General features: G+C 32.1%; 2 protein-coding genes across 5 annotated transcripts; one reads left to right on the top strand and one right to left on the bottom strand.

The window, feature by feature from the left end:
- Nucleotides 1–9,408: 9,408 nt before the first annotated feature.
- LOC125822525 (RNA pseudouridine synthase 6, chloroplastic) lies at nucleotides 9,409–14,849 on the top strand. 4 transcript variants are annotated; one of them, XM_049501930.1, is made up of 10 exons: nucleotides 9,409–9,678; nucleotides 11,128–11,256; nucleotides 11,409–11,663; nucleotides 11,746–11,827; nucleotides 12,059–12,174; nucleotides 12,287–12,341; nucleotides 12,491–12,602; nucleotides 12,976–13,145; nucleotides 13,589–13,935; nucleotides 14,769–14,849. In XM_049501930.1, exons 1-9 carry the CDS (start codon nucleotides 9,419–9,421, stop codon nucleotides 13,859–13,861), a joined length of 1,452 nt encoding a protein of 483 aa, XP_049357887.1. In that variant the 5' UTR covers nucleotides 9,409–9,418; the 3' UTR covers nucleotides 13,862–13,935; nucleotides 14,769–14,849. The 4 variants fall into 4 exon arrangements, with proteins under 4 accessions (XP_049357887.1, XP_049357888.1, XP_049357886.1 ...); XM_049501931.1 differs by having other exon boundaries at nucleotides 14,740–14,849; XM_049501929.1 differs by lacking the exon at nucleotides 14,769–14,849 and adding an exon at nucleotides 14,056–14,638.
- Nucleotides 14,850–15,378: 529 nt separating this feature from the next.
- On the bottom strand, nucleotides 15,379–20,066 carry LOC125821822 (beta-glucosidase 18-like). Its single transcript, XM_049501185.1, has 11 exons — nucleotides 19,911–20,066; nucleotides 19,773–19,839; nucleotides 19,420–19,478; nucleotides 17,640–17,715; nucleotides 17,467–17,541; nucleotides 17,277–17,364; nucleotides 16,931–17,179; nucleotides 16,524–16,643; nucleotides 16,183–16,432; nucleotides 15,982–16,084; nucleotides 15,379–15,849 (listed from the first exon to the last, which is right to left on the bottom strand). Exons 1-11 carry the CDS (start codon nucleotides 20,064–20,066, stop codon nucleotides 15,539–15,541), a joined length of 1,554 nt encoding a protein of 517 aa, XP_049357142.1. The 3' UTR covers nucleotides 15,379–15,538.
- Between the last annotated feature and the right edge of the window lie 3,644 nt (nucleotides 20,067–23,710).

The following is a 23,710-nucleotide window of genomic DNA, read 5'->3' as shown; positions in this document are numbered from 1 at the left end:
CTATTTTTTTGGTCACGAGTTTCCACTTCAAAAATCAACTCAAGCATCATTTTTTCTCTTTTATGACAGTTTCTAAGAAATGGAGTGGATTGACCAAACTATTAGAAAAGACAAACAATATTTAAATTACGAAATTTTAAACAGGAGGATATCAATTACCACACAAGAAAAAATAAAATAAAATATAGTAGTAATAAACCTTTATTTTGTAAGCGGAAGTGGAAAACCATGGTATGTTACAGGTCTGTTTAAGAAAATTACTCCTATATTTTAAAAAATAAAACAAATTTAGGTCTTACCTTACAAATCATAATGAAGTACCTAATGTCTACTAAACAAATATGAAGAAAATAAGAGCGAAAGAGAACCAAGTATTTTGTGATCATCATAAAATTTATAATACACTTTATGATGAATGATGATATTATAAATAAGGATGGTTAAATAATGCGAAAATATGACAACCTAAATGAATGTCATAACATTTTTTTTTTGTTTTAAAAAACAAATAAAATAATACTGGAGTATATTTCTATTCTATATATATATTTTTTTTACATAGAAGAGCCAAGTTGAGGACGACCAAGGGTAAATTTTATTATTTCATAAAAACTGTAGAATGTTTGTTTCTATGTTATGTCATCAAAAAAGTGATAATAGATTTATAATGATAGTACAATCAACTATATTTTTCTAAATGTCATGTGTATCCTAATGATGTGATACTTAATATGGACCCACATTTTCAATTACATTTATATTAAGACTAGAATGGCATAGCCGTGCCCAACATTTTATATTTTCAATTGTGGATTACGTGCATCATCATTTGGAGGTGCAAGGTGTGAATCAAAATGAAAAACATAGCGCTAATATTACGAAAGCTTGTTTGATGCAGTTACAACACAACTATAAGCATTTAAAGATATATTAATGTAAACGTATGCCAAATAAGTACATAAAGTTTACCCTTAAGAATACCTTCATTAGAACAAAATAATCAAAACAATGGCTAATAAAATTGTTCATCCAATCGTAAAGGATTTTAGATACATCTTGTAAGATTATCCTCCCTTGCAATTCAGAGGACAATGCTGGAGTTGTAATCAATCATTATAAATTAGTCATGATACAGTGGACAATTACACAACTAATGTTTTCACAATTTGTCTAGGTTGATCAAACTTCTTGGAGTTTTAGAGATCGCCCTCAACATATTGAAGCATCCCTAGAAAATGAAAAGTTAAGACGATTAAAAGGACGACTCCATTAATAATCTTCTAAAAGTTCCCTGCATGAACAAAAGACAATGATCACCTGTGGGAAGTAATCTGGAATAGAAGTCAGGAGCGTACGAAGATCAGATACCATCCAAACAGAAAATTCAATACAAATGAGTAAACATGCACATGTAAAACTACAATTTCGATTACAGGGACAATCCAATTCAGGCTCACAAGTCGGGACTACTATATTGTCAATCCAAAGGAAAAGTTAAGCCATTTAATAATACGGCATAATACTAACAATCGATTGTTTACTCAAATTTTCAGCAATTAAAAAGGCATATACAGAAAATTTATGAAATACTTTGATGGTACCCCTCTTCTTTTTCATTTTGTAACTATCTGCTAACTTGTAGAATGATGGAATCACACTTGGAAAAGCAATGAATTTCAAATATAAAATTTTACATGTTCACTCTGTCATATCTCATCTATACGACACTAATATTTCAGGAAATGACCTACCAAAATTTCCAAATAGCATCCACCTAGTAAGGAGTAAGTTCCATGCTTAAGTTATATAAGCACTAAAAGTATTGATTAAGCAATTGCCCTCACAATCTAGCCGAAAAGGAGGAGTCATCAACATTTAAATTTCATGAATTCAACCTTTAGGGTATTACGGCTGAAAACATAACACTTTAAAAATTACACATGGTCATGTATCGTGTGGAAAATAATCGATACAATTGAACCCATCAAGCTTAAGCTTTATCCACCACTTTGTCTAGCTATCAAATTTAATGAATTTAGCCATACATGTAAATATTACTATCATAAGTAGCAACCAAATTAATCATAGAGTAGTTATACAAATAATTTATCTGTACAAATCAAATTTCTAGATAACAAATGAGAAAACACTTACATATGAATAGAAGTGTAATCACACTTGAGAGGCAAAACCATTTTTAGTGCCAGATGTGGTCATACCTGTAATTTCTAATGAACAAAGTACAAGCACCTGATCCAAAAAAATGTGTACAATGAAGTAAATTTTATGTAATTCGACAAATAACATATAAATCTAACAACAAAGGAAGAACAAAGAGCAACTGCCATGAAATTGTTTGGGGGAAAGCTTACATCTATTATTTTTAGAAAAAGCTCCACCAATATGTTCATTCTTCAACTCGTTCATCACTGTCAACAACACCTAGTGTAGTTCCAGAACTGCCTTTGTCAAATAGAGGTATATCTATTTTCATTCCATACTTATGGATCCAAATGAACCAGAAGGAAAAATCAACAAGTAAGACACTGAATTATCTTTTGTGAACTGTTTAAATAACAAAATTTACTAAAGTAGTTCTTGTATATAGATCAAGTATTGACCATAAATTTATAGTGAGTTGCAGAGACTCGCACACAAAGGGAGAAAAGCTGTAGATAGTAAAGGTTTCATTCATCTGATGAAGTGATGGCAAAATATAGAGGTGCTTGCGGATAGAAAAAGAATAACAGATCCCAACCTATCAATATCATGCAACATCAGCAAAACGGGCATTTCATCTTTGATATTACCAAACTTCAAAATGAATGGTATTTGCTGGAAGGAAAGAAATAACAACATTCAACCTATCATTATTACATAGCACCTGCAAGGCAAACACTGAAACTCTGATATTACAAAACAACACAATAAATGAAAATATAGAATTGTTAGACGATAAAATGACAATCAGGAAGGAGTAGGGATACGTAACATTCAGAAATAACTAAACTTCCTACCTCTTTAGTGTCCCATAGTAATTCATATTTCTGTTTTGCTCCAGATTTAGAAAGTACCCTGTTTCAAGTTTCAAAGATGATGCAGAATCACTATCAAAGGGTCAAAGTTAAGTATATTTGTCGATTTTGTGCACACGTATGGTATTTTTGTTGGAGCCACATGTATAGTATTTCAAAGATGATGTAGAAGATTCATGTATATAACAATTATACCTAAGCTGTGAAATTTACAACAAAATTGGAGGTGGAGGAATGTTAATATGAAGACCAAACTACATACTACAAGGCCCCTTAGATATCATGAATACTTTTGGATGTAGTCGAGAACACCAAAATGGTGGTGGTCATATGATATTAATATGTTTTTTGCATATTATGTTAATTCTCTATTATAATGCTTAATTAGTCAGTAAAGCTCAAACTTCTGTAATCACAACAGAATTTACTCAAAATAATCATACCCATAATAGATCTAATCAGAGCAAACACCATAGCGAGCAAAAAGTGAAAGGATTTTACCTTTGTGTACATCCTCTGGAGACAAAGTAGAGCAAAACCGTTTGGTGCATTTTAGTGCAGTAAATTGGAAAACAAAATAGAAGCACCGAGAAACTGAAAAACTTACCCAAATAAATCTGACAACTATACCACTGATGAATGAGAGAAAATTGGAGTGGAGAATTGGACATAGTATAATAATATTGTGGGTGTTGGAAAAAAATACACGTGATTTGTCAAAATAAAAGAGTGCAGTACTGAGTACACGTGTGTTTATCTAAATAAGAGTACAATTCAGATTACATTTTGTACAACTAAATATTGCAGTGTTAGTCCCATATGTTATTGGCATATATATAAGGGTTAAGAGTACAATTCAGATAACATTTTGTACAACTAAATATTGCAGTGTTAGTCCCATATGTTGTTGGCTTATATATAAGGGTAATATTATAATTTATTTTAAGTAATATTCTTCTATATCATAAAGTAAAGAACTTCATACTATGAGGTCACATAAAAATATTCATACCAATTTTTCATAAAACATCAAATTTGTAAATTTTCATATTAAAATAAATTACATATTACAATAAGTAAATAAATTTATAGTGTAAAATTTCTTTACACTAGTATGTATATGACATAACTTATTTAAATATATAGTTTGTAATCCATTTTTTCATAAGTAATTTTCAACTATAAGTAAATTATATCTTATAATTTTTATGTTGTTTCATTATGACAATTAACATATAACATATGTCTATAAATCAAAATAGTTCTTATCTCCTTAAAATACATTACGTAATTTACTTTTATCTATATATACTATATTAGGTATGGAATATTATTCCCTTTTTTTAATTAAAAAAAATTAAAACATATAGAATTATGTAAAATAAGTTTCAAATGTTTATTATTTTATCATCAGTTGATGTTATTTAATTAAAATGTTTTATAAACAATTTTACTAAGCTACTATAATTTCTAACACGTAAATTTTGTAATGCTTTTTTATTCTCTTCATACATTGTTTCATTATGGATAGTACATTGTTTCAACATGGATGAAAATTCCTTTGAAATTCTCTTTGTTGCTAAATGTTTTATTGATTTTGTCTAAGAAAAAGTTCAAAATAGTGCCTTATTTTGGGGTTAGGACTCAATCTCATCCTTGATTTTTCATATGAAACAGTAATAGTATCTTGTGTTTATAATATTACTGCATTTTTTGTTTCTCCAATACTTTTGCCTATTTTTAATATTGATTTTGTCCACAATTTTATGCATGTAATATTTAACAGTCTTTTATATATATTTTTTTAAAAATATCTCCATGTGAGAGAAGATGAGAATAAGAGCACCTTGTTCTATTAAGTAGAAATATTATTGTAGCTACACTAAGGACACCTTAACATATGCCGTTGCAAGAAAATAAAAGTTTGTACTATTGCACATGAAGATTATGTGATGAACCTCTTGATTTTAGCTGCAATACATTTTCTACTAAACAAAACAAGGTGTTCCACTTCTCACCTTTTCTCACAAAAGTTATTATTCTAAATATATAAAAAGACGATTGAACATTTCATACATAAATTGTAGCTAAAATCAATGTTGAAAAATAGACAAAAAACTGGAGAAGGATCGAAAGTGCAGTAATATTGCAAATCTGAAGTACTATTACCGCTCCATATGAAAACTCAAGAAGGATTTTGAGTCCTAACCCAAAGATAAGAGACTATTTTGCACTATTTCTCAATTTTGTACTATATAAGATATGAAGTAAAGCATAGTCTTCATTCTCCTCATCTTTTGTTATTTCCTCCATTTCAATTTTATATGACACCATTTGACTTGACACAGTTTATAAAAGAAATAATTTTAAAAAAATTGTGGTCTAAATATTCCTTGACTATTTGTATGACTATAAATAATTTTGTTAACAGTAAAATGAGTATTTTAAAGTTAGATTATTTTCTATTATGTGACATTCTATTTGCAACGTATAAAAAGAATATTGTTCCAATTAATTGAGTCTAAAAAAATATTTCTGAAAAAATAATATGGTCCGTTTGATTTTTATCAAAAATGTGATAAGGACCGTCCTACTTCTTCACTCTTATACATAACAAAAGTTTGATAATATAAATAACTCTCCTACATAATAAAAGCTTGATAATACAAAGAGTTTTGAAATAGATTATGAAAAAATACCAATGTTATTATTATTTGATTCATTGTATGTGTTATACATAATATTTAAATGAGTATGAGAGATATATTTTTAAATTTTAGTTATGGAAACTTAGAAAACTTATAAGTTTCAATTAATTTAGTTGAAATAGAAAAAAAGATTATTATAAAGTGCAATTCATTCTATATCGTGTTTTAAAATATTCATGATTAACATTTTTAAAAAAATAAACATATATAATATAATAAAATTACATAAATATACAACTTAAGATAATCTCTATTCCCTCTCAAATACATCTCAATCCTCTTGGACATATCCCTATCCCCCTTGCATCCATTCCTTTCCCCTCTCGGATACATCCCTTCCGTTAAATAATGTATCATTTGTAATATATCGAACAACCAAAAAATGTATCCGAGAGCAATAAAACTCAAGAATTTTTGTAATTGAAGAAACTTTTGAAATAAGATGTAATTAACCCCCAAATATATATTTTTTTTTTAAATTATACTATAATTTAATATTATAATATTGGACCCGTAAACGGGCCTTTGATTATCTAGTTATAAACTAAAAAAAGAGTCATTACGTCAAAGTTGGTCAGACGTACAATATTTGTTATGTTTACGAAAAAAGAGAAAAGATAAGTAAGAAATCAAAAGTTACAAGAAGATCTGCTGTACATCTCATTTCTAACAATATAATATATAATTATTTTAATATACATTTCTTTTTGTTTTTCCGTTCGGTGTCTGGAGTCCACATTGAAGCTCTAATTAAATTCAAATAGTGTTTGAAGCTCACATTGAAGCTCCAACTAAATTCGAATTCGGATTGCGCTCTGCAGGCCCATTCGGGGGTGACGCTCTCAATAAGATTTTCTCTATACCCAAAACTCAAATCCGAAACCACTGATTAAGTGTGAAACACTCCCACCAGATACACCACAAAACCCATGTTGGTATAATATAATATACTTAATTTAACTAAAAACAACCGTCTATTATCAATTTTCATCATCAATATTTGAAATTTACATTCACTAAATGATCTTTTTCCATTGTTTGGTTCATCTCTAATTGAACATCCATGATTTAAGCATCTTGGGATTCGCCACCGAGCTTAGCTCTTAGATAACCATTTTGAATTCACTATTTTATTTTAGATCATAGAACTCATGAAAAATTTCGTGAAGTATTGTATCTAAAAACATAAGTTTGAAATTAGAACGAAAGTTTGTGTAAACATTGTATCTATCAAGTTAAAATTTTGATTCTATAGTATCTCTGATCTATAAAAGGTATAATCCTTTTAGTTCTCTATATGATTGGCTAGCTTTATATTCATCGTAAGGGAATTAAATAGAGTTTTGGACACTGCATATGAATACCTAAATTGATGAAGCAACAAATTCAAAGAATGGAGGGGACAGACACCATGAACCTATGTATATGTGTGATAAAATTTGTGCAAGATTCAAAAATTTGAGAAGATAGTGATTATTCTTGTTACTCTAGAAATTAAATTAGAAGAAACGTAACGTATGCAATTTGTTAATTAGGCACCAATTGCTTTCACGGGCGAGCACAATAATTTGCTCAACTTAACATAAAATGTTAGTTGTTAGATTCATATTTATTATTTTAGTTCTATGATTTCAATTTTAAAGATTTTTGGTATTTAAATTGTGAGTTTTCCTTTACCATAGAAAGTTGGCAATAAATACTTCTAAAAGTGATCACATATGGCTAGGCAAAATTTATTTTAATTTTATATATTCACTTATTTATCATTTATTTTAGGGAAAATTTCATGGTTAAGCAAACATCTACAGTTAACTAGTCATCATAACTATAGTTTTAGTTAAACCACTCGCGATCAACATTTAATGATAATTACGTGGGCTGAGGTTTCGAGTTTGTATAATTCAAAATTTGTATAGTATAATTTGTATAGGGTTTATATAATGTAATTTTATATAATATAGTTTGTATAATTGTTTAACGTTCAGATGTTAGTGTTTGTATAAATTCGTTATTTCAAGTTTATACAAAAACAACTCAATTATACAAACATACCCGTGAATTATACAAACTCGCCTACGATTTATACAAACTCGCAATTATACAAATGAGATAGCTTAAACTGTAGCTATAATCTGTAAATATGCAAACTATAACTATGGAGCATAATTCAATATATTATAGTCCTATTTGCAAAAATTCCCCATTATTTTATACATATATACAATGACACTCAACCTAAAAACAGCATATTGGAAGTTTTGTTGTACTTTCCGGAAACAATAAATATGCGTATCAATATTTTAACACATATATCAAGTATGCCATTACAAATATAACCAAGAAAAAATATTATAATTATGAGATATAATTGCCAATTGTTGAATGTCAACCTTTGATAGATAAAGATGTTAGGCTGAAATCTGAATCAGTTTCTAGATTGCAAAGTAGGTGGGCTGCAGTTGATTAATATATAATGTGTCACTCATAAATTGCATTAATCCAATTTTACTGATCAAGTGAGAACACAATTCTTACTTAGTAGAATTAATATCGAAGAAGAAATTCATCATTTAGAGCAAATCAAAAAACAACTATTGCTACAATAACTAATCACCAAAATAAGTGTTTATTGAAGATAATTCTTTAAAGGTTATTACTCATTAGGGCTCATCGATCAATTAAGAATTAGTATTCAAATGACCATAAAAAATATTGAGCATGTAATAATTAAATAAAAGACATGTGCTTCCTATTATTTTAAACTTTTAAATGAGAATCACTAACTTCAACATGCTATCGAGTACACAGAGGTCATATGCTCTCTCTAACAAAAAAAAAAAAGTTAAGAAATAATTAAAATGTGAAATTTGACTATCCATTTTTTTTTATTTAAAAAAGACAGCCTAACCATATGCACTAGTTTCATATAACATGTGATATCCTTCCTTCTTCAAAAATACAATTTTCAATTAGTAAAACGTTGGGAGATAATATGTTTGTGAATTGATTTATACACACCAATAATTAATAATCACAAATATTCTCAAGGTACTGTATCTCATTAACAAAAATACTTTTAGTGTAATATTAATAAGATGTGATGTTATCTTCATGTTTTAGAGTAACATTTAAACAAAATATATTACGATTTTCCAAGTAAGTTTACTATGATTCATATACCTCAATCCGCAAGACAAAAATGGTTGCTCTCTCTTAAACCTCATTTTTTGAGTCTATGCCAACATGTCATAATATATAAAAACTAGCATCTCTTTCAACAAGCCTTTTTATGATCAAACAAGTTCTATACGACTATTTTTTTTACTTGAAATTATTATGTTACAAATCTTGATCTTTGTACATATGAATAACTATAGAGATACGTAAAAAACACACCTAAACTATCCATTTTCTTGAGTTTCATACCTAAACTATTGAGAGAGTGAGTTTCATACCTTTTTATATTCTTTTAATTTTTACAATTTTATACAAGTGCTTTTTTTTTAAAAAAAATAACTTTTTAGTGCATTATGAAAAAATTAAGGGACTTGGATATAATTTCCCAAAAATATAAAGGCGTAATCGCAATTTCCAAAAAATCCTTTTGTCTCAAAATTCTGCAACTGTATCAGTATCTTCAATCAGCCTTAAACCCTCCAAGAACCCCAAAAGACGATGACTTTTGCCAGTGGCAGTTTCACTCCAATCTTGACCAACAGTTTGATTGCTTCTCGAATATGGACCCCAAATTGGAGAAATGGGTTTTTCTCCCCTTTCAATATGGTGCACACATTTGCCTCAACTCGTAGCCGTCTGCTCAAGAACAAGAATCACTACAAAAGATTGACGCTTTCTTCCTGCAGTAGAAGCTTCAGCTGTCAGTCCACTGCTTTGTCTGATATCAATTCAACTTCTCACACTGTTTCCTCAAATGGGTAATTCTTGTTTTTTCATTTGTTAGACTACTGGAAAAGTTGAATGTCGTGTTCTGTATTTTTTAAGTTATCACAAGACTACCCTTCCCAATTTTTTTTGGGGGTTCATGGTTGTTGAAGACATAATTAAGTAAATGAAAATGGTAAATTTCTAATAGATTAAGCTTAAAACTGTTCGAAACTGTTTTTTTCTCTTTTCAAATCATTTGTAACCATCTAAATAGGTATAAAAGTAAAATTAGGTGGGATGACTAGTTTTTGAGCGGGCAATTAAAATTTACTCACTGGGGTAAAATTTGAAAAAGAAAACCTAGCCAAAACACTTATAACAATTCCAGCACACGGTGCTCGAATTCGAAGTTTTGACAAGTGAAATGCTAGCACATTGTGCTGGAATTCAAAGCTTTGACAAGTGAAACTCCAGCATCTTGTGCGAGTTTGAAAATTTGTTGGAGTTACAAATTCCATGAACGATTTCATGGAGTTCAAACATTTATCTATTATTCATGAACTTGAAACTTTCACAATTTAAGTGTGAATATTTGTTGCAGTTTAAAACTCCATGAACAATTTATGGAGTTCAAATTTTTGTCAGTTCAAACTCCAACAAGGATGATGGAGTTCAAACTTTCACAATCTAACTATGAAAGTTTGCTGCGATTGTCAATGATTCGTGGAGCCAAACCTTTATCAGTTCAAACTTGAGGAATGATTCATGGAGTTCAAACTGATAAATTCATGGAGTCGAAGCTTTATCAGTTCAAATTCAAGGAACGATTCATGATCGAACTGATAAATGTTCAAACACTAGTAAAAGTTTCCTGGAGTTTTTCCATGTTTTAATTGGGGTTATATTTGTCAAAATTTATTTCCGCATTAAAGATGGCTGAACAAAGCGCTCGCTAAAACTTAATCAACAGTCCGAAAAAGGGCTGTTTGCCAGTTTCATCGGTATAAATAGTTAAAAAAGGGCCACAGGTTGGCCTGAACACCAAGTTATTGAAAAAATGTAATTGCATCTGAGCTGCACTGATGTTATATGTCCACAAAACATTTCTACATCTGAATTTATTTGTAGAAAACAAATAATGTATCTGGGTACTTTTGCATTTTTTAAAACTATGTGTTGATTTCATTTGGTAGAGGCAATTAATGGAGTGGACAGCATTAGTGCTGCTCATGAATATGTGCCATGAATTCGGCATATCTGATCATTAGGTTCAAAATGGTTTCTTTACTTGTTGGCTGTATAGATTAAAAAGTCTAAACAAGAGCAGGAAGCTTACTTTGATAGTGTATTGCAACTTAAGTTTAGATTTGTAATGTTACAATTTTCTTTGATCGGGTAGAGACATGTCTCCAATGTCATCAACCTCCACCAGGCTAGTATCCAATTTGATTCTTATGATTTGTTACACTGATCTATTTGTTTTTATTTCACTTTTTCAGCCACCTTAGATATGGACGCTTGATGCCATGCCCTTTGCAGAACAGCCCACCTAGGGTTGAGCATCTTGTCGTCACAAAAGAAGGACCTGTTCTAGAATATATTTGTAAAGCTTTGGATCTCCCTCCATTGTAAATTTCTATCTTTCTTTAGTGTTCTGTTGTTCTTTTGTTATTTTCCTGCATATCATAATTTACACCTTGAGAGTGATCACCGATGAGTTGAGTGATAGTCATCTTGGATCAGTTAAGTGGTATTTTGACCAATGTTTTTCATCATTAAGATATGTGGAAGACCTTATACAGTTTGGAGCTGTGTATTATGCACTTGTATGTCCTAAGCCACCTCCGACTGCCAGTCCTGAGCAAATTAAAGTGTATGAAGAAGTTACAGATCCATCAATTCTGAGACAGAGAACTTCAATCAAAGGGAAAACTGTACGTGAAGCTCAGAAAACTTTCAAAATAACTCGTGCTGATGAAATTGTTGAAGCTGGAACGTATTTGCGAGTGCATGTACACCCTAAGCGCTTTCCGAGGTAATTACTGAACCCTATTCTTACTTTGGCTCATGACTTTTTGTCAGTGAGAAGGTAATGTTGTAAGATTTGATATGATTAGGTGCTATGACATTGACTGGAAATCTCGTATTATTGCTGTAACCGACGACTATGTGGTTCTGGATAAACCTGCTGGTACATCTGTGAGTACAAGGCTTAATTAAATATGGTTATCTGTTGAGTGAAATCCTCTAGCTGATTTTTGCTGATAGTCATTTCTGTCAAATAAATTACTTCTAACTGACATTGGTTTTCCTCTCATTATATCGTTACCTTTTAATTTTTACTATTAATTAATGTTGTTCTAGGCTCTTCTTCTTCTTTTTCCGTTACCAATAAGCTAACTCTTTTTCATATTGACAACTTAAACTCAGGTAGGAGGAACTACAGATAACATTGAAGAAAGCTGTGCTACATTTGCTACTCGAGCATTAGGATTTTCAGCTCCACTGCTTACTACCCATCAGATTGACAATTGCACTGAAGGATGGTATGGTTGGCTGTATTTATCCCACGTAAATTTTCTTTTTTCAAAATTCAAGCAGAGGTGAAATAGGATGTCATGGAAAGAAAGGTTCTGGCATGACTTCTAATTTGTGCAGTGTTGTGCTGGCTCGGAGCAAGGAGTACTGTTCTGTATTTCATGGAAAAATCAGGGTGAGACTCACCTCTATGTCGCATATAGTCTTACAAAAGATTTGATAGAGAGTTATAGGGAATAACAACTTCCATGTTCCCTTACAATGGAGGTCCTTTGTGGAGTGTACCATTTGGTGTTCTTGATAACTTCATCTATTATCTGCCAGGAGAAGAAGGTCAAAAAGCTTTATCTTGCTCTTGCTGCTGCTCCGGTTCCTATTGGAATACTTACACACTACATGCGTCCTATTAATATGGCCCCAAGACTTGTTTCTGAAGGTAAGCAAGTAGCAATACTAATATTTTGCTCGCGTGAGAGAGATAGAGATAGACAGAGAGAGAAAGAGTTTGATAATACTAAAATTGAGATTTCTAATCTGGATAAAAGGTTATAACAGATAGATTTTTAGAATCATTGGATAAATTATGACGAAAAATAAGTATCAAGTCCAAATATGAAATAAGTAAATAGTTGTCCTTGTGCTTGTGTCTATTCTCAAGTTTCTAACACCCAAAAGAGCTGACATTGAAAGGATCATATGTTATATGTACATCTCCATGTCAAACAACCCATGATGTTAATGTTTGCCATAAGGAGTTGGATGTTCTTCCAAAAGTGCTCATATTTTCCTCTGGCATCTATGCTTTGCAGATTTTGTGAAAGGATGGTTGTTATGCCAACTTGAGGTCTTAGAATGCAAAAAGGTACCCTGGCCTAGTAGTGAAATCCAGAGGACATACAACCTTGAGGACTGTGGATGGGCTTTGAAAGACTTTGCATATGAGTGCCAAATCAACCTTCTAACTGGTCGGACTCATCAGGTATTTAAATTCCAGTTTTCTGATTCCCTCATGCATTTGTCCTTCTGTCCTCAGGATTTTTCTAGTTTGATGTTTCAAAGTTGAGTAATTGCTTGTGCAAGTTGTTTGACCTGCTTGCCAGTTGGGTTTTATTCCTACAAGTATTAGACAGGAAAGGCCTAATATCTCGAATCAGGTTACTTTCTCGGAAAAGTATTTCATAGTTTCTTTTCACAGGTCTAAAGAGAGAGAGAGCGTGCATGACTAAACTATTTAATCATGCGTAAACTGGTTTACTAATGGTAGCTTTTGTTACAAGTTCATCTCTGGTTTTTGCAATCTCAAAACAAATGAAGACGTGAAAAGGAACTAAAACAGTGATTTTCTCAAAATGGCATTTCAGTTTGAAAATCTATGTCTTGAGAATCACTGATATTCTGATGATATATGGTCATAATTGGCAGATTCGAGCACAGTTAGCTGCATGTAGTGCGCCAGTGGTAGGTGACTCAATGTATATGCCAGCTGCAATTTCTGAAATAGTCTGTCCTGGGAGTAATCCATTTGGGAAGAACAAAAAACTATATTCAAACGAAAATGATAAATCACTTGCAATAGACGAGTGGATAGCACAACATGGGAAGGAACCTAGTGTTGCTGTAGGTCTTCAGGCATGCCAGATCTCGTGGGACGACGGCCAGCACTGTTATGGTGCCAGATTACCCTGGTGGAGGTAGATAAAGCTTGTGCTAATGTTTAAGCCTGGCTTCATCAGATAATGTGGCAGGCCTGACAAATTCTTCGGCACAAGGTAAGAGCTTTGTTATTCAGCAATCACTATAAAACACAATTATCTTTAAGCTAAAAGTTACCTGTCTCAAAAAAAATAAAAATATTTTAAGCTGAATAGTTCTTCCGCTCATTGGTGAAGCTTTGTGTTGTATGGTACCTCAGCTGGTGATAGAAAGAGGAAGCTGGTCATGATGTCAGCAATACAGCATATACTTAAGTTAGAGGTGATAATAGGATCATACTGTGAAGTTTTGTTGGGATATGTAAGAGTTACATTTATGTTGAGAGGAACTTTTCCGAACCATGAATTTGTGTTAATTAATATCAACCCTTGCCATCTATTATGCACCAAAGGCAAATGATAAACTTTTGAAGTTCTCCTTCCTCTTGACTGTGTTCTCCTGTTCTTTCACTCTCTTGGGGAGAAAGCTAGACGAGAAAGATGAGGGATTTGAGGGGGAAGGCAAGATGTTAGATTATGGACTGATACAATAGTAACATACTAGTAGGATTTTCCTCTTTAACTTGCTGACCTGTCAGATGTAAAAATTCATGTGTCTTGCACTAGATGTATGCATGGCTAGGCTGTCATCTCGGGGTGTTGAGCGAAAGTTATTTGGACTTGTTTTCATCTGTGAAAAAAGGAGTTGAGTTCCTACTAACCCCACTCCTCACCCAACCAAGCACCACCACTTTTTTCTGGAGAAGAAATGTTCATCTTTCATTTGACACCTCTTAATAAGCACATTGTGCTATCTTGCATCCAGACAAGATAGCTTATTTCTGTCTATAGCTGATACTCACTTTTTATTTGTGTTTATAGCTGATACTCACTTCTTTATATATCGACAGCAACTGCCTGTGCTGGGATCATATTATGAGCTTCAAGGAAAAGGCTCACTTACTGATCTACCTTGTGTAGTTGTGGAATAGCAGGATGTTGATGAGGAATTCACCGACACATTTCGGTCATTTGAAGGTACCCCATACCTTATCCTACTCTCGTAGTTTCTGAAGCAATGGTCTGCAGATAAGGTAGTCTTCCCTTGACCAGGAGTCAAATCCCCTCTGTGTAACGAAAGATCTTATTGCAGTAGTAGAGCATGTCATAAATATTTCAGGCTCATGCTTTTTTTTTTTTTTTTTGCAACTTTTCATTTTTAGGAATGTAAATACAATGCGCTGTCATAAATAGCATTTTTGGCTGATGTTGTAACACCAATTTCGTGAAGACAATGGAGAAAATAGTGTCAGTGAGGTTGTTATAATAGTGTATGCTTCTTGAATATAACTTTTCCATCCTATCTGCTGATGGTTTTTTTAATCATGAGCTTTCTTAGAGTAGATTTTGAAATTCAGCCGGAGTAAAACATCCATTTTGTAGAATATTGGAACATTCATAAATCTGTTGAAGCCTAACAGATTGGGGGGGGCGGGGGGGGGGGGGGGGGATAGAGAGAACTCAGCTTTCAACAGAATATTTCTGCATAATTAAAACTTCTTGCTTACGTGATTACAGTTCTATTGGAGTGAATACAAGTTAAGTTTGAGCTTAACTCTTGTAATATGAAGGCAGGGATCAGGCTGCTTACAAGCTGCTGCTTTTGCATCATCTTCTTCAACTAGTTCTGGGCAGTATGTGTTTCAAGCTGTATGTGGAAGTTATACATGAGTTGTTTATACCTGGTAGCTGATAATTTTGGGGTTCTCTGGAGATTAGTGTAGTTGACATAGTGAAGTCCAAATCTTAGCTTATATCCATGTAGCCACTCAAAGTTGTCGAGAAGGGACCAAACAAAGTACCCCCTCACGTCTGCACCTTCCCTGATTGCATTTGCCAGTGAATTTAAGTAGCTATGCAAATAGTTCACTCTATGAATATCGTTCAAGGTGTCCGTTATTGAAGGATTCAGATTATCATTCTCAGAAACGCCTGCAACATTGCCGATTGTGTCAATAGTTGCATCCCAACAAATCAAAATGCATCTCGTTCAAGTTATTAGTTGATAAACTGCATCTCGCTTAGCTTCTAAATGACAGAATGTGAAATTCCTTTTCTTCTTACCATTTTCAGTGATAACCAGTGGAGTATTATTGAATCTGTCCCTCATGTACATCACAATTTTTTTCATCCCTTGTGGGTACAGAAAGATCCATGGAGCACCAGTCTGATTCATTTAAAGTTAGGGGAAAAAATAAAAATTCAGCAATGTGGAAAGTGCTAGCAATGGTTTGATAGAGTGGGTTAAAAGATGAGATAACATACTGGTTGGCCAATGTAGACACCGTCTTTTTCTGTAGTAGCTAAATAGGAACCCTCTGACCAAGTGTTTCCATGATCACAGGCAGAAAATAAGCAATCTTTGATATATTTAGCCGTATAGTAATTGATGCCAATGAAATCTAGGCCATAACTCAACTTGCCCAAATCATTCTTTGAAAAGTCTGGCAGATTAGATCCCAGAATTTGTACCATTTCTTTGGGATATCTTCCTAATATAATAGGGTCTAAAAACCTGCATAGTAAAAAAATAACATTTTTTTCTTCTCTTTCTGATGCACAAGAAACCAGATTGTAGTACTGAACTACTGATGAGGAAAGGTTACCAGTTGACGTAGAATGACCGAGCTCTCTCAGCTGCAGCTATGTCTTCTGAGGAATTGCTAAATGGTTCATACCATTGGGTATCCAAAAAAATTCCAATCATTCCTCCTTGTTTTTTTTGAAAAGCAGCATAAAATAGACTATATTACTGATACTTGTATGGTCTTCTACAATATACCATTTGATAGATAGAGGGGGAGGAAGCAGTTTAATTCCAAGCATAAATTTTCGAGCTTTAGTCTTCTAAGTATACCATTTTCCTGTTTTACTTCCCCCAAAATTCACCTACAAGCCAGAAAGTAGCGTTGCACTAAAGGGGTAATCCATTTGGACTAATTCTGCAAGATCATGCGTGTTGAGAGTTGACATGGCAATGGGGAAAGGGCATAGAGCCATCGAACAAACCTGATATCTGGTACGGTAAATGCAGACAGCAGCTGCATGAGATAGGATCATATTGTGAGCTGCAATGAAGGGCTCCCTTTCTGAATCACCAGCACTACAATTCCCAAGTATACCGGAGCATCGACCTGGGGGGTAAGTTCCCTCTCTATAGCCACGAACAGCCATGAGGTTAGGCTCATTGATGATTGTCCAGTATTTGACTCTGTCCCCAAAATATTTGAAGCATATGTCTGCATAATAGCTGAAATCATCCCTGAAACACGACACAAGTTAACTTGTTCATCATTACAACTTTTTGATGGAATATACATACAACTACCTTAAAGTGTAAGATGGGACCAGCTACTTACTGTATTTGTGAACTAAGCCAACCACCATATCTTTCCTCAAGTTCTTGTGGTATGTCATAATGTGTTAATGTGATAAACGGTTGGATCCCTGAATTCACAGCACATAAAGAAGTCATCTGAGCCCAAAAATTAACTTTTTTGGATTTATCAATATCTTAAAACTATTAGCAAGTGAAGCAGAAGAATTGACCTTTCTGTAAGAGTGCATCAATAAGCTTATTATAGTGCTCAATTCCAGCCATATTAACATCTCCAAATGTCCCCTCTGAGTCAAATTTACAACCGACAAAGAAAAAGATTGTTCAATTGAAATGACAAGAAGAAGTATTTGCTGAAAATGAAGGGAAGAGAGTAGTGACGTACTGGGCAGAATTCTTGCCCATGAGATGGAGAAACGATAGCTATTCACACCCATATCTTCCATGAGCTTGACGTCCTCCTGTTTTCATTTTATTACCAAACATCAGAAATTCAGAATTCTTCATTTTCATGCTTTACGAGTGAGTCTATTTTCTTGCTAGTATGTTGATCTAACATTCATTCATGAACTCTTCTGAGACGCGTATGATCAACTTGTTGCAGAAACCAAATTTGTCTTGCCATTTTGCATGCATGCTCCCTTCATTCCGATTAGCAACAAAAGCATATCATGTGCTTATCTGCTTCGTTATTATGATGTTGATCAGCTTTGACACAGAATGTGAGTTTTACATCTTAATTGTAGAGCAAGACTAACTGTTTCCCTTTTGTGTCAAACTAGGGTGTTCCCTTTGATTCGCGAATGATTGTTTCATGAAAAAGTTAATTCTGATCTCCAAAAGTACTTTTTATCTAATTTATCAGTTTATTGTTGATTTTGAGTAGGCCAAATCCAATTTAGCAAAAACCATCTAATTAATCTCAATGTGATTCCATCTCAACAGGATAAAAACATACAAGAATGTGTTACCCTTCTGAAATTGCCTTAAATGTACAAAATGTTAGCATGTCAAAGAGAGCAAATGTCAAATACATCTAATTCTTTCAAAACCCAAATATAGTAATTAGCAAGTAACAATATAAATGACAACATTATTAAGTCCTTATCTAAGGTATTAAGAGATTTGCTAGGGGTGCTAATAAATATATATATTATAATTAATAGAGATAAGTGTGAAAAACACATCTAAATTATTTTTCTTTTTCAGTTTCATATCTGAACTATTGAGTGTGTATCTTTTATTACATTCTCTTCGTGGTGTGTGTACTACACTCTCTCTTTTATTAAAAAAGTCTTTTGACAAGTAAAAAATACTTCTTAAAACATACATATATATCTAACACAAAATGAGGAAAAAACTTCATTGTGTACTACACACTCTCTTTTATTTTTAAAAAAGTTCTATGGCAAGTAAAACATATTATCCTAAAAACATATGTATATATCTAACACAAAATGAGAATTTTTTTTGAAAGTTTTACAGTTTCTTTTATAATTATTTTTTTTGGATAGTAATATTTTAATCTTTAACTTTAACTAATGGTAATAATTTATTTAATTTTTTGTCAAAGTGAGATATTTTGTCCATGTGGAGTATGATATGATAATATTTTTTAATAAAAGAGAGAGTGTAGTACACACACCATGTAGAGAGTGTAATAAAAGAGAGACGTGTGTTTCTCAAATTAATAAATGATAATTTAGGTATGAAACTTAAAAAAAAATAAAAAATGGTCTAAATGGACAGAAAATTAGGCTAGAAAATTAAAAAAATTATAATATATTTTTTATTTTAAAACAAACTGATCTTTTTTTCATTTTTTAGTTAAAAGGTATTAAAGTTAAAAGGATAAAAATATTTAAAAATATTAAATAACATAAATAAAATATCATTCTGACCAAATTTTCTGGCCAAAAATATTTTTCTTAATAATTACAAGAAGTATGTCCTACTCCTACATATTATTGACCAAACAATTATTTGCCTACTCTGTCGCGAATTAAATATCCACGTGTTCTTTTTCTTACCTCTATTGGATTTGTTCAAAAATAAAGAAAAAAAGAGTTGAATGAACAATATATATAATTCCCTGTTTCCAATAAACAACAATGTTTGCAGAAACTACATAAAAAGGGAAACCTCAAATGATAAATTAGATTTACCAAATAACGATTGTAGTGATCAACTGCAACATCACCATTGCTTCCATCCTTAATATGACCTGCAACAACAATAACCAAAATGAATACTATTTTTTTTTCAAATGGACTAAAATTCTTGCAAATTTTCTTACAGAAATTGATATTCATTAATTAAAAAATCATAAAATTGAACAAATAGAGAAATACGTCCTACGCAGTATCTTACCTGACAATTTGTGTCCTATATGGTGATTTAAGTGTATTATGTGTCTAACTTGTTCAATTTGCACATATCCAAAAATTGGAGAGCATAAATATAAAATAAGATCAATTTAAATGACATATTTATATATTCTGCCGTTAAAAAAGCTCACCAGCTTCGTGAGTAAAAACGTCCCAATTGTTGAGACCTTTTCCATCACTTACAATAGCTCCTTCATACTGCCTACAAAAAAAAGTTGTACTCAGAACAAGAATTCAGACCCAAAAAATAAAACAAGTGTAGGAAGTACCTGGTAAGAAGAAGAGGCTGTCCCAAACAAGAAATTGCTTGAAGATGTAACTTGGTTAGGAAGACTATTAAGGTTGTGTGTTTGATGATACGATGATACTATGAAACCACAAAACAACATGCAAGTTGCTATGTAATAAAACATTGCAGGAAGCATAGCACTGCTTTGATTTTTTATGTGAATGAGGAAAAATAGAGAGAAGTGATGCTAGATACTCTCTCTTACAAGCTCCTGGGAAAAAGACAGAGAATAGCAACCTCTTCACGTTTTTTATTACTCCTTCCGTTTTACAAAGAATGACCTCCTTTCCTTTTTAATCAGTTTCAAAAAGAATGACCTCTTTCCTTTTTTGGTAACATTTTACTTTTTGCTTTCCACGTGGTATATTTAAGACCACAAGATTAAGGGCAATTTTGTACATTTGACATAACTTTAATTTAGGACCACAAGATTCAAAAGTCTTATTTATTTACTTAAACTCCGTGCCAAGTCAAACCAGGTCATTCTTTATGAAACGGAGGGATAGTAATTAGAAAAAAATTAAAATGTGTCACTGTCTATTTTCCTATTGTGTACCCCCCTTGTTTGGACGGTTGTTAGTATTATATTAACGGAAAAGGGTCTAAAATATCTTTGAACTATTGAAATTGGTATAAAAATACTCTCCGTTGACCTACTGGCTCCATAATATCCTTGACATCAATCTTTACGGCCCTTATTACAAACAGTCCCATTAACAAATTTAATTAGAGTTCTCATTTAATCATGTGATTCGTTAGAAATTTAATTAACCTAAATAAAATAAATCTCAACCCATACCCGCTCCATCTAGAAGCCCCATTTTCCCTTATGTTTTTGTCGGTAGAAGAAATGTTGGCGGACGGAGCTTTCTATCGTGTATATATGGTGAGGAATCGAGAACTAATCCTGAGCTAAGATACTTTACAAATGTTGATTTTTGGTGGAATGGATGGATGTTAAGAAAGAGGTTTCTCAAGAAAATTAAGTACACAATAATGAAAAGTTTTTGAAAAAATTAAAACATATTCTGCAAGTTCTCTGCAAAGGGGAATCAATTTTCTCCTTAAATTGATTCTCAAATATCTAAAAAGCCATCAGATCAAGGAGCATGCCTTTTAATAAAATGTCTTCTACGGAAAAAAATTGAGAATTAGGAAAACATAATGTATTTGAGTTCTCCATTACAGAAGGAAAGAGAAAATGAACCTGGTATTTGAGTTTTTGCCTCTTTAGATATGGGTTTTCTAGTTGGGGCGGGTAGGGATTAATAAATGGATCCAAATTTGGGTTAACATTTAATCAAATTTCTAACGAATCACAGGGTGCCACATATTAAATGAAAACTCTAATTATATTTGCTAACGCAGTCATCTGTAATAAAGGGCATTATAGGGTCGTAAAGATTGACGTCAAGGGTATTATAGAGCCAAAAGGTCAATTAAGGGTATTTTTGTATCAATTTCAATAGTTTAAGGGTATTTTAGGCCCTTCTCCGTTATATTAATGGTTACTTTAAATATTACTCCCTTCGTTTTAGTTTTAAAAAGAGTGACCTAGTTTAACTTGATACGAAATTTAGAAAATAAAAAAGACTGTTGAATCTTGTGGTCCTAAATCAAAGCTATGTCAAATGTACTAAATTGCCCTTTTATCTTCTATCCTTAAACATGTAACATGGAAAGTTGAAATTAAAATGTTATCAAAAAAGGAAAGAGACAATCCTTTTTGAAACCAACTAAAAAAGAAAGGAGATCATTCTTTTTGAAACAGATGGAGTACTATATTTATTTTGATTGTTACTTAAATTTTATCGTACCGTATTGCATTATTTTAAATTATTGTTAGGTAATGACCAAAAATATCATTTTGTGTAACAATTAATTTGGTGTGATTGCGTTGTTACCTTCATATTTACTTCTCATTTTAATTTGTCTTTACTTTTATTAAATTATTTTATTTTAATCTTGACGACCTTTTTTGATAAGGATGCCAATTGGAGATGAAACCAATTGAAATCAAATGCCGAATTAAACAACACAAAAGTAAGATAGATTAGAAATAAGAGATGAGAAGAGCAGAAAAAAAGAGATAATTGAATAAACAATCAACCAAGGAAGAAGAGAAACTTGAATTTGAAAACAAACAACTCAAATTCAATGATGATTTTATGTCTTTTCTCTTGTTATAATTTAATCATAAAAATTATTGATATGTAACATTATATAACAACAAAAAACAATACAATATATCCAAATATTATTTTCACTAAAATCATGCAATACAACATAATATAATATGATACATAACCATCCGAGTATAGTGTAAAGGTGTAAGCAAAAATATATTTTTTTCTTCAATTACTCAGGTAGAAATTGGGGAGTTACTCCCTCCTATCCATTTTACTTGTCCTGGTTGAGAAAAAATAATTGATCTTAAACATTTTTTTCATATTCTTTTAATTATCGTTAATCACTTTTGTTTAAGAAAGTATCATTATTAAAATTCAAGACTAAATTGTACTCTTAGCATTAAGGAAATAGCTTCTTTTTTTTTTTAAAAAAAAAAGTTCAATTTCGAAAATGATACTCCCTTGTTTCAATTCTAAATTTTGTTCGTGTATGATTTATCAAGCTTTGTGTTGTTGGAAGCCTTTTGCTTTGAATATTATAACCCTAGTGACTAAATATCAAATGGACACAAAAAATATTACTAGGTTAATGGTCCATGCATGTATATCAGTTTATTATTTTCTGCTGTGTTATCTCTTAGTCATCAATAAATCAGGATAATAAGATTGTTATACTCAACTTTCAATAGAGTATTTCTGCATAGTTAATATAGATCTTGTTTACATGATTACAGTTCCATAGAAGTGAATACAAGGTAAGGCTTGAGCTTAACTCTTGCAATATGAAGGCAGGAATCACGCTGAACACTTATTTGTTTCATTACACAATAAACTTTACAAGCCTCCGCTTTTCATGGTCTTCTCCCAGCCACTAGTTCTGGGCAGTATGTGTTTCAAGCTGTATGTTGAAGTTATACATGAGCTGTTTATATCTGGTAGCTGATAATTTTGGTATTCTCTGAAGATTAGTATAGTTGACATAGTGAAGTCCAAATCTTAGCTTATATCCATCTAGCCACTCAAAGTTGTCGAGAAGGGACCAAACAAAGTACCCCCTCACGTCTGCACCTTCCCTGATTGCATTTGCCAGAGAATTTAAGTAGCTATGCATATAGTTCACTCTATGAATATCGTTCAAGGTGTCCGTTATTGAAGGATTCAGATTATCGTTCTCAGCAATGCCTGCAACATTGCCAAGTATGTCAGTAGTTGCATCCCAACAGATCAAAATGCAAAAAAGCATCTCGCTTCTAAATGACAAGAATGTGCTTCTTACCATTTTCGGTGATAACCATTGGAGTATTGTTGAATTTGTCCTTCATGTACATCACAATTTTTTTCATCCCTTGTGGGTACAGAAAGAGCCATTCCACTCCAGTCTGATTCATTTAAAGTAGTGGAAAATAAATAAATTCAGTAATGCAGAAAGTGCCAGTAATAGTATGGCAGAGTGGGTTAAAAGATGAGGAATGCTAAAGTAATAAAGGGGAGAAAACATACAGGTTGCCCAATGAAGACACCGTCTTTTTCTATAGTAGCAAAATAGGAACCCTCTGACCAAGTATTTCCATGTTCACAGGCAGAATATAAGCAATCTTTGATATAGTTAGCCGTATAGTAATTGATGCCAATGAAATCTAGGCCATAACTC

This window comes from Solanum verrucosum, unplaced genomic scaffold, assembly GCF_900185275.1.
Source record: "Solanum verrucosum unplaced genomic scaffold, falcon-dt-bn FXZP01000103.1, whole genome shotgun sequence".
Classification (NCBI taxonomy): Eukaryota; Viridiplantae; Streptophyta; class Magnoliopsida; order Solanales; family Solanaceae; genus Solanum; species Solanum verrucosum.
Note: the sequence above shows the minus strand (reverse complement) of the source record. Positions and strands in the feature narration are given on the sequence as shown.

What these genes read in the sequence shown, in the direction of transcription:
- LOC125821822 (XM_049501185.1), bottom strand. Translation starts at nt 20,066, where the DNA reads ATGCTTCCTGCAATGTTTTATTACATAGCAACTTGCATGTTGTTTTGT. An exon ending in TGATGCACTCTTACAGAAAG is followed by an intron (nt 17,365 to 17,466) that starts GTCAATTCTTCT and finishes CTGTGAATTCAG; the next exon opens with GGATCCAACCGTTTATCACA. An exon ending in ACTGGTTATCACTGAAAATG is followed by an intron (nt 15,850 to 15,981) that starts GTAAGAAGAAAA and finishes GCAATGTTGCAG; the next exon opens with GCGTTTCTGAGAATGATAAT.
- LOC125822525 (XM_049501930.1), top strand. Translation starts at nt 9,419, where the DNA reads ATGACTTTTGCCAGTGGCAGTTTCACTCCAATCTTGACCAACAGTTTG. An exon ending in CACACTGTTTCCTCAAATGG is followed by an intron (nt 9,679 to 11,127) that starts GTAATTCTTGTT and finishes TCACTTTTTCAG; the next exon opens with CCACCTTAGATATGGACGCT. An exon ending in GACAATTGCACTGAAGGATG is followed by an intron (nt 12,175 to 12,286) that starts GTATGGTTGGCT and finishes TAATTTGTGCAG; the next exon opens with TGTTGTGCTGGCTCGGAGCA.